This window comes from Triticum aestivum, unplaced genomic scaffold (assembly GCF_018294505.1).
Source record: "Triticum aestivum cultivar Chinese Spring unplaced genomic scaffold, IWGSC CS RefSeq v2.1 scaffold32309, whole genome shotgun sequence".
Classification (NCBI taxonomy): Eukaryota; Viridiplantae; Streptophyta; class Magnoliopsida; order Poales; family Poaceae; genus Triticum; species Triticum aestivum.
Genome location: NW_025229633.1, coordinates 1610 through 13070, shown reverse-complemented (window position 1 = coordinate 13070; position 11461 = coordinate 1610). Strand labels below are relative to the sequence as shown.

Genomic DNA, 11461 nt, shown 5'->3' with positions numbered 1-11461 from the left:
ATCAAGGTGGGGTTCTGTGACGCCTTTGTCTGGTCGTTGAACACAAACGAAGTACGCGAAGTTGCAGCTATGGCGAACTTTTAATCTAAACAAAACCCAAAGTCTAAACGATGCCCTAAGGGCTGTATATATGGAGGAAGAGGGGGGAATTTCGTGGCCCTTGGTGGAGGAGTCCGAAATCAACCCTATCTCTTGTTTCCCCACACATACGGACTCTAAAAATAGCCTATACTTATGTATTTCGAAATTACATGGGCCTGGCCCAATAATAAGGTGACGCAGCACCTAAAATAGCCTCGGGACGAAATTTATGAAGTGGCATCTTGTATATTTCGTCCAAGGCTTCATGCACCCATTATGGTGTCTTCAAAGTCCTGAAATCATCACTTGTAACTCCGTTCTTGTTTCCCTTGCGCATGCCATCATCTCCATGCTTGTTCTTGCTCCAATGTTCATCCTTCTCCAAGCTAGGCCCTTCATTTGTAAGCAAAACAAATGTATCTAATTTAGGCAGCATCATATTCTCATGAACATTAGAATCATTACCAAGAAACGAAAGTACCTGGTAATTTAGTTGGCGTGCACGAGCTCTAGTAATTGGTCCAGTATGTATAGCAGCAGGGGCTGTGGGTGTAACAATTGTATTGATGTCCTCATCACAAATTCTTACCAGTTCTTACCAAGCAGCAGGCGGTGATCGGCAACCGTTGTAGTCAAAAACTCTCAAAGCTTGGATAGAGCGATTACCAGGGAGAGTCGAACACACGACGTAGATGTATGTGGAGCTGGGAAGGCTTATAGTATGGTAGCAAAAAGGGTCAGCAATAATCAATTCAGAGATGCAAAGTTGAATAAACGCTCAACGACGGTACTGTGCTGGTCCTAGGCTAGACTGTGCTAGAGACGCAAGCCTAGAACACCAACAAAATCACGGCGCGGCACGTAAACAAGGGAAAAGCACACTCTGAATTTTTTTTTCGCTCTTTTTTTTTGCGCTCTTTTTTTTGCGCTGTTTTTTTTTTGCGAAAAATCACAATAACGGCGAGTGTCTCAAAACTCTTCCTAGCTCAAACTGACAGGATGGGCACGAAATTTTTTTGACCAAATTTTTTTTTCGACTGCCCGGACCCAAAAACTGGAAACGGGTCAAAAAAAACTTCCTATAATGGCACCTGTCTCAAAACACTCAGAAACACCTAAAAATAGGATAGCCAGAAAATTTTTCGAAAAATGCGTTTTCGAAAATTTTTGGGCCTAAACGGAGCGTGGCTACCCGACTCTTTTTTTTTTCCGAAACCTACTCCGGCAAGGAAACACGAATCGGAATCTAGATTGATCCCGAAAACAAACCTAATAAGCAAGGAAACTCGGATTGGTGGTGGATATATGGTGGTGGTATATGGCAGCGGTGGTAGTATATGGATATGGATCGGTGGTGGTATATGGACACGGATTGGTGGTGGTATATGGATACGGATTCGGAGCGGTGGTGGTAGATGGCAGGGGCGATGATGATGGTGCGGCGACGGCGTGACAACTTGTGAACAGAACTCGAAACTCTAAAAGACTAGACGCTAAGACCAGCAACTGAACACGATGATGCAACCGCAAATTCAACAAAGCAAATACAGAAAAGATTATGCAAGGCTCAGATTGGTTCGGATGGGATGAACTAACCCTAATTTTTTTTGGCTTTTTCGTGGACTATAGGTATGAAGAACGGACTCGATCTAAACTACGAAAAACTGTAAAATCTCACCGAGCAACCTGGAAATCTGATACCACTTGATAGAGGCAAAGGTGTCCCGTCTTTCGATGAGATGATGGATTTCGCTTTGGTGGAAGTCGACTTTGACGATCCGACTACGAACGTGCAAGGACGTCGCGCCTTAGCAATCGCTAAACCAACTCCGAGAGGTTATTGACCACGCCGGAGCACGATCAACCTGACCACGAGGGTCTGTTTCCTACGAGCAAACGAAGAACAAGCAAGAAACTGAGATTGCAATCTGGATATTGCGAATATAAGATGAAAGCTTTATTGATCAAGGTGGGGTTCTGTGACGCCTTTGTCTGGTCGTTGAACACAAACGAAGTACGCGAAGTTGCAGCTATGGCAAACTTTTAATCTAAACAAAACCCAAAGTCTAAACGATGCCCTAAGGGCTGTATATATGGAGGAAGAGGGGGGGAATTTCGTGGCCCTTGGTGGAGGGGTCCGAAATCAACCCTATCTCTTGTTTCCCCACACATACGGACTCTAAAAATAGCCTATACTTATGTATTTCGAAATTACATGGGCCTGGCCCAATAATAAGGTGACGCAGCACCTAAAATAGCCTCGGGACGAAATTTATGAAGTGGCATCTTGTATATTTCGTCCAAGGCTTCATGCACCCATTATGGTGGCTTCAAAGTCCTGAAATCATCACTTGTAACTCCGTTCTTGTTCTTGCTCCAATGTTCATCCTTCTCCAAGCTAGGCCCTTCATTTGTAAGCAAAACAAATGTATCCAATTTAGGCAGCATCATATTCTCATGAACATTAGAATCATTACCAAGAAACGAAAGTACCTGGTAATTTAGTTGGCGTGCACGAGCTCTAGTAATTGGTCCAGTATGTATAGCAGCGGGGGCTGTGGGTGTAACAATTGTATTGATGTCCTCATCATTCATTGATGCTAGTTGTGCTACGCCGTGACCTTATTAGTGTTCTAGGCTCACGTCTCTAGTCCGGTCTAGCCTAGGACCAGCACAGTACCGTCGTTGAGCGTTTATTCAACATTGCATCTTTGAATTGATTATTGCTAATCTTTTGCTACCATATATAGCCAACCCAGCTCCACATATTTCTACACCGTGTATACGTACGCTCCCCTGGCAATCGCTTTACTCAATATTCGGAGTTACTTGACACCGCTGGTTGCCGATCACCGCCTGCTGCATGGTAAGAACTTGTAAGACATTGATATTTGCTTTACTGTGAGCGTTTTACCACCACATCCTAGTAGTTATAGGAACATTATTTTTGGGTTTTGTTTCTTGTTCTACTAATCATGACAGGATCCAGAGTCAATTCATGGGCTTTGTCGATCGCGGGAGACGTGCCACCACCTTTGCAAATACCACAACCGTCACGAGAGGTGCACAAACATCCAAATGCACATGATCAGGTTAATGTATCTATACCATCATTTAATGGCGGTTTTAAACCTGCTTTATATATTGAATGGGAGTTCGACATAAAAAATATATTTGCTTCCCATAATTTCAATGAACATAAAAAGGTTAAGGTTGCGGTTGGTTCTTTCACTGGTTATGCTTTGGTTTGGTGGAGTGAATATTGTCGGTTACACCCTGATTATATACCTACTACTTGGGATGATTTGAAACTTGCCATGCGACATACTTTCGTCCCTGCTTATTATACTCGTGACATGATTAAGAAGTTGCAACACTTAAAACAAGGTAGTGAAACTGTAACAAAATATTATGATGATTTACAAACTACCTTGTTGCATTCCTCTTTAGAAGAAAGTGAAGATGATTTTATGGATAGATTTTGGGGAGGATTAAACCGTGATATTCAAGAGATACTAATTCATGAAGAGTGTTATCCTATGGACCATATGTTTCATCTTGCTTGCAAAGCTGAACAGGAAATAAAACGACGTGTTGGCCACGAGGAGAACAAGCGCACGGTGCACATTCCAAGAGTTGATATGATTGTTCCTTCAACTACTAGGCATACTATGACAACCACATCCGTTGTTGTCAGGACTACATCACCTCCACCATGTGACACATCGCCCCCGAGAGTGGCTACATCATCTGAGTTGATCATAAGAGGTAATGACAAAGGTATTGATCTTCCATCTCTACATGAGAATGATGAATGCCTTGTCAATTTGAATGCGCCATCTGATGAGCTACCCACTACTTTGATCACACCACCTATTTTAGAGGACTACGTTGATAATTTGACTTTGCCATGTGATCAAACAACTGAAATACCAACAATTTTGAGTGCACCCATTGAATTAACTATTGATGCAAAAGAACCAATGTTTAATCATTTTGATATGACCTCTAATCTTGGTGATGATTCTGGGTTGAATGACTTATTGCATGTTTGCTTATTTAAGCATGTTGTAGCATGTAAATTTGATGCAAGTAAGGTTTATTCACCAATGTTGGGATGGTTTAATGATGAACATTGTCAATCTTTTGAAATGAATAAGAGCTTCACTTATATGTGCAAACTGAGTTGCAATTTTTTCATGCCTTCTACTTGTGCTAATTTTTTGGCTTTAGATTTTATGAACTATGCAAGTTACTCATCTATTCATGTGTCATATATGCAAAAATCAAGGGAAGTAAAAATGGATGATATATACATATACAACATGTACACCTTGTCTCTTTTGTTAGCCACATTTCAGATTAAGCAACGCCGAGGACGGCTTTATTTTCAAGAAGGGGAGGATGATGAGGACATGACTACCTTGGATATGACCAAAAATATTGCATATATGCATATTTGTCAGGTGATTTCTAGTGCAAACTATTCAATAATCTATTTATGTTATCCAGAACAAAAATACTTCACACACTTTTGTGTTTTGTCTAATTGCAGGTGTATGGGACATTTGTACAATCCACATATGAAGATAAGGAAGAAAGAGATGTTTATTTTCTGTCCAAAAAGTTCTCTCACGTCACTTTTGGCCCAAGAGAAGATAGAGTCCAAGTCTCTCACGTTCTGGATTCAGATTCGGACTGCACAGACATACCTGACTCAAAACGCACACAAGTTTTTCATACAGACTCCGAATTGGGTGATTCTTTTTTTGTTGGAAACTAGATTTCGTGCACTTTCCAACCCAATTGGAATCACCTCCAAATTCGTCTGGAGCGTTGAGTTGTGGACGAAACAATCTGATGCTGCAGCAGAATCCAAGTCAAACTACAAGTCCAAAGGTGTTACATCACCTCCACTTGGGCCCATTGGCCTTGTACGACCTAGATTTAGTTTTAGGCTGCCTTGGGACGTCCTCCCACCTCCTTGGCCGCCACCCCTTGCTCCTATATAAGTAGATCCATCTAGTAGCTTTTCCTTGGGATTTGTTTAGTTAAAAGTTAGCCATTGCAACTTCGTGTACTTCGTTTGTGTCCAACGACCAGACCAAGACCGCTTCCGGATCCCCACCATTATCAATACTTCATATATATTCGCAATATTCGGATTGCTTTATCATATTCTTGCTCGTTCTTCAATTGCTTGCAGGAATAGACCTTCGTGGTCAGGTTGATCGTGCTCCAGCGTGGTCAATAACCTCTCGGAGTTGGTTTAGCGATTGCTAAGGCGCAACGTCGTGCACGTTTGTAGTCGGATCGTCAAAGTCGTCTCCACCAAATCGATAGTTATCATCTCATCGAAAGATCGGGACACCCTCGCCTCTATCATCTTCTTCCGGGGGCGACCCTCGAGCTCGTCTGTCCGGCAAGGGAGGCTTTTCTCCTGATGGCATCTTACTTCTCTGGCTTGATCTTGGTCCTCTTGATCTGCATGTTGATCCTCCGGAGCTCTTGGTCCCTTGCACTCTGACTTGGGTTGGTGCCTCAATCATGTTCCCGTGCCTATGCACAGTCTAAACAATAAACTCAGGGTTTGTTGCACCAACAAATCCCATCAATATACTAATTCAACTAATAAGAAGAAGATTTCCTAGGAGTACTGCATATGTTTGGAGCAATGAGGTAATTTTATCCTATGTGAATTTCTTTCTCTTGCCTTACCTGATTTTGTTTTCCTCTCAATTTTTTCAGGTTCCAAAGTTTGGCAACGGCTAGCTTGATTTGGAGACATTTCCTATTAGTAGAAGTTAAACTTTGGTACAATCGTGAAGGGCGATTATTTTCCTTGCTTCCTTTTATAAGACTCGATCCAACTCCACTCCTTTGCCACCCTGCTCCGCCACAACCTCCCGAATCGGTCGGCACAAGAAATGGGAAGGCGCCGCCGGTTCGCTTTGCAGTACACCAGCGACGACGACGACGACAATGCTGCACCCGAGGCGCCCAAAATCACAGTCCCCGACTCCTCGCGCCACAAGAAGCAGCAGCGCCGCTACCACGACGACGATGACGATGAGGCGGACCTGGAGCTCGCGAAGGAGGAAGAGCAAGAGATGAGGAGCAACGAGGAGGAGGAGACGGAGGCCCGCAAGCCCGCGCGCCCTGCTGAGAACAGCGACGGGGAGCTGGGCCACAAGGCGGAAGCGGATGAGGAGGGGGACGACGGAAATGGTTCGGATGCGGTGCCCTTGGGCAATCCCGTGGAGGTTCCTGGCGAGGGGAAGCACTACTCCTCCTTCGAATACGAGGGCAACATCTACAAGCTCGTAAGCTGCCACCCTGCTACTTTTCTCCTCCTTTGAGCTTTAGGGGTTTTAGGGTTTTGGAGGCACTCAACTTTTATGCTTTCTGGTGGGTGATTGTGGTGGCTTGTGCAGGAGGATTCGACGATGTTCTCGCCTGATCTGGAGACCGACAAGCCCTATGTCGGCATCATCAAGGTATGTGATTACGGAACCAATGTTACGACTTGTGAGCCTTGAGGATATTAGTACTTTGGCATGTGTCTTATAAAATATTTCTGGTCACAGCTTAGTTTACACACACAAATATTTTTGGTTCTTGGCCTCTAGCCTTCTAGACATATTGATGGCTCGCTGGCTGGCTGCACTATTTACTTGTAAAGTTGTTTCCATAGTTCAACAGTGTATGCCATGATTTTTATCAAGCAGCTTCTTGTGAAGCCTATCTTACGTTCTATGGCTGGAGTCATTGTCTATTTTGAGTACTTGCTGAGCCAAAGTTCCCATCTATTTTGAGCTGCATGAATGTGTTCCTGTTCTAATGTTCCTTATTTATTTCACTTAATTCCGTTATCTTGGCCTACTTGCTATAGTATTTATTTCTCAATAGCAAATTATATTATTGTCTTGCGATAGGGTATAATTGAAATTGATGGGAGCTTATCCGTAAGTGCTCAGTGGTTTTATAGACCAGAAGAAGCCGAGAAAGAGGGTGGTGACCTAAGGGAGTTATTTTATAGTTTTCATATTGATGAAGTGCCAGCAGAGTTAGTTATGCACATGTGTGTGGTCCATTTCATTCCTGAGCACAAGCAGGTGCCAAGTAAAAAGGAACACCCTGGATTCATTGTCCAACAGGTGTATGACCACAGAGAGGAGAAGATGTATAAAATAACGGATAAGGACTATGAGGATGACAAGCAGCATCAGATTGATCTCCTTATTATGAAAACAATAGACCGTATTGGGAGGCTTCCAGATCGTGATCCTGAAGATATACCTGGTGACAACACTGATAAATTATCAAGACGAGGCTTGCGGAAGAGACCTCTGAAGCCTAAAGATGTTCCAAGAGATGCTTCAACAGGCATATCTGAGCAATTCAGAAAAGAAGATACACCCGTGAATGATAATCTGAAGTATTTTGCCATCCTTGTCAGATATGAAGTGATTACTGGTAACCAGTATCGTGATTGGTGGCTTGATAAATTTGTAGACACTATTCTGGCACTCCCTCATTCAAGAAATGTAAGTTGTACTTGCCATCTGAATTTGTCTCCAAACGTAATTCCTTTCTTTGGGTACTTTTTTGCTCAATTCTCCCTGTTACACCCCCATGATAATTACTTTGATGAACAAATTGTACATGTTTGAACAAGGTTTGAGGCCTTGGCCTCTGAAGCATGTAGTGTAAATAGTCTGTCATGTTATACTCTGTTATATTTTCATTGGTAAATAACTGTGCAGTATGACTTCCTTCTTTTACTATGGATATTAGTAACTGCATATAAATACCTAGCATGTCCAGCTAAGCTATACAACTAAAACCGAAGGGGCGGGTACGTCCTCACTCCTCAGTAGCCTTCGTGTTGGTACTCTGAATGTAAGTCAAGCCTCTACATTAAATGGTTATTGTTGGATCATAGGCCCTTTAGTCCCTTTTAGCAGCGGTGTTCACAAATTACATGGTCATGGATTAGAAACTTGGGTTAACTAGATTGAGACACCTGATGCGCTAGGCATAAAACAAAGTAATCTGTGTTAAAATATGAATTGTTAGTTCCACACGTCTTGCTTTGATTCATTTTGGCATGCTAAACATACGTGCATGCTTTAGTCTACACTTCATTGTTGAGGAAGTAGTGCATATTTGTATATATATTGCCTTATGAAAAGATATATATGTTTCCGAAGCCTTCTAGGTTCTTTGATTCGTTCTGTTCTCTTGCCTTCCTTACTTAGATGATTTGCCTTGTGACAATCTTCTATTTCCAGGATAATGAAAATTCTTATGCACCTAATGAGGTTGTTCCAATAGTAGCCTCCTTACAAAGATCAACGTTTGAAGCTCTTCATGCAGACTATCATAAGTATAACCAGAAAATGAGAACATTATTGTTCAATATCAAGGTATGGTTTTATCCATAGCCACTTTTGGGCTTATGTTCTTGGGAACATCTGAATCATATGCCTTTGGATAATTGTAATGTTAACTCATTAGGTTATACTGCATAATGGAACGCGAGTATTAGTTGTGATCAGCCTATGAGCATTGATAGTTTGCTGGTATCGATATGCATATCAATGTGCACGAGCATCTTATATGTGCTCAAGCATGGCACTAAGCATGCTTCAACATATATTGATATCACCTAAGAGCCAAGATGGTTATATATTGGAAAACAAAAAATATAAATAAATATCAGGTTATTCAAGTTAGAATCTTGTCCCACTGAACATTATTGTTTATTTTGGACCGTCCTCTGATTCCTCGGCGCAGTGGTAAAGCTGCTGTCTTGTGACCATGAGGTCACGGGTTCAAGTCGTGGAAACAGCCTCTTACAGAAATGTAGGGAAAGGCTGCGTACAGTAGACCCAAAGTGGTCGCGCAAGCGGGAGCTACATGCACCGGGCTGCCCTTTTTTTTGAAATCTGTTCCCTCCTTATCATAATATAAGACATTTTTTATCACAGTATCAAAAAACGTCTTATATTATGATACAGAGGTAGTATTATATTAATTTACAAGTAACGACGCCTATGTTTTTATTGGTTCGTTACATGTCTCAAATCTATATGCTTTTCTGTTATTCTCTTTTTTACTGTCATACCTTGCTATGGTTCGAGCAACCGTAGACTGTGTAGAGCTAACTTTTTGTTGACCTTAGCCCCTAGGTTATCAAGCCATGGTTGTTCCATCCACCACTTGCGTTCACCACATCCATAACATTTGCATTTCCTGTACTACAAAGTTCCTTTTTTTTGAACAAACTAGGGGGTCCAGAAGGACCCCGAAGCTGCATTGACTAGAAAGAAGTAGTAGTACACAGCGATTTTACAACAGGACCCTGAACGAAAAGGCAGAACACTAACTGGTCCCTGACTATTACAAAGAGGACCGCAGAAAATTGATGAAGAAAGCAATCGGGTCCCTCGCATCTCCAGCCTGAAACTTGACTCGTCTTCACCGGGGACGGCACCACTTGGTGCCGCGAACCCTCCATGACACCACGCCATGAACTCCAGGATGAAGCTGCAGTGCCTTCCATCTGGCTCTTGGCTGGGAGGAAGAAGAAAGACCGCCATTCGGTCAGAGGATTTGACGGCGATGGCCGGCATCGACCGCAACAGCGTTAGCCATAGGCCATCCATGGTCTCCGTTGGTGATGAGCTTGAACCCAAACTGGATCTCTGTCTTCCCTCTCTTCCTCCTTCACCACCATGGCAACCTTGGAAGCAGAGGACCTCCTCCCGATCAGAGGACCAAACGAGCTTATTCATGGAGTCGCCGGCTGATGAGGACATCAATACAATTGTTACACCCACAGGCCCTGCTGCTATACATACTGGACCAATTACTAGAGCTCGCGCACGCCAACTAAATTACCAGGTACTTTCGTTTCTTGGTAATGATTCTAATGTTCATGAGAATATGATGCTGCCTAAATTGGATACATTTGTTTTGCTTACAAATAAAGGGCCTAGCTTGGAGAAGGATGAACATTGGAGCAAGAACAAGCATGGAGATGATGGCATGCGCAAGGGGAACAAGAATGGAGTTACAAGTGATGATTTCAGGACTTTGAAGCCACCATAATGGGCGCATGAAGCCTTGGACGAAATATACAAGATGCCACTTCATAAGTTTCGTCCCGAGGTTATTATAGGTGCTGCGTCACCTTATTATTGGGCCAGGCCCATGTAATTTCGAAATACATAAGTATAGGCTATTTTTAGAGTCCGTATGTGTGGGGAAACAAGAGATAGGGTTGATTTCGGACCCCTCCACCAAGGGCCACGAAATTCCCCCCTCTTCCTCCATATATACAGCCCTTAGGGCATCGTTTAGACTTTGGGTTTTGTTTAGATTAAAAGTTCGCCATAGCTGCAACTTCGCGTACTTCGTTTGTGTTCAACGACCAGACAAAGGCGTCACAGACCCCCACCTTGATCAATAAAGCTTTCATCTTATATTCGCAATATCCAAATTGCAATCTCAGTTTCTTGCTTGTTCTTCGTTTGCTCGCAGGAAACAGACCCTCGTGGTCAGGTTGATCGTGCTCCGGCGTGGTCAATAACCTCTCGGAGTTGATTTAGCGATTGCTAAGGCGCGACGTCCTCGCACGTTCGTAGTCGGATCGTCAAAGTCGACTGCCACCAAAGCGATATCCATCATCTCATCGAAAGACGGGACACCTTGGCCTCTATCAAGTGGTATCAGATTTCCAGGTTGCTCGGTGAGATTTTACAGTTTATCGTAGTTTAAATCGAGTCTGTTCTTCATACCTACAGTCCACGAAAAAGCCACAAAAAATAGGGTTAGTTCATCATATCCGAACCAATCTGAGCCTTTGCATAATCTTTTTAGGGTTTTGCTTTGTTGAATTTGCGGTTGCATCGTCGGTCTAGTTGCTGGTCTTAGAGTCTAGTCTTTTAGAGTTTTGAGTTCTGGTCATAAGTTGTCACGCCGCCGCCGCACCATCATCATCGCCCCTGCCATCTACCACCACCGCTCCGAATCCGTATCCATATACCACCACCAATCCGTGTCCATATACCACCACCAATCCATATCCATATACTACCACCCCTACCACCACCGCTGCCATATACCACCACCATATATCCACCACCAATCCGAGTTCCTTGCTTATTAGGTTTGTTTTCGAGATCCATCTAGTTTCCGATTCGTGTTTCCTTGCCGGAGTAGGTTTCGGAAAAAAAAAGAGTCGGGAAACCACGCTCCGTTTAGGCCCAAAATTTTTCGAAAACGCATTTTTCGAAAAAAATTCTGGCTATCCTATTTTTAGGTGTTTCTGAGTGTTTTGAGACAGGTGCCATTATAGGAAGTTTTTTTTGAC

General features: G+C 43.0%; 1 protein-coding gene across 1 annotated transcript; it reads left to right on the top strand.

The window, feature by feature from the left end:
• Nucleotides 1-6008: 6008 nt before the first annotated feature.
• On the top strand, nt 6009-8510 carry LOC123175159 (uncharacterized; the record flags this gene model as incomplete). The annotated part of the gene is made up of 4 exons (XM_044590150.1): nt 6009-6404; nt 6516-6578; nt 7017-7628; nt 8376-8510. Coding segments are annotated over exons 1-4 (1206 nt in total), but the record flags the coding sequence as incomplete, so codon positions are not given.
• Between the last annotated feature and the right edge of the window lie 2951 nt (nt 8511-11461).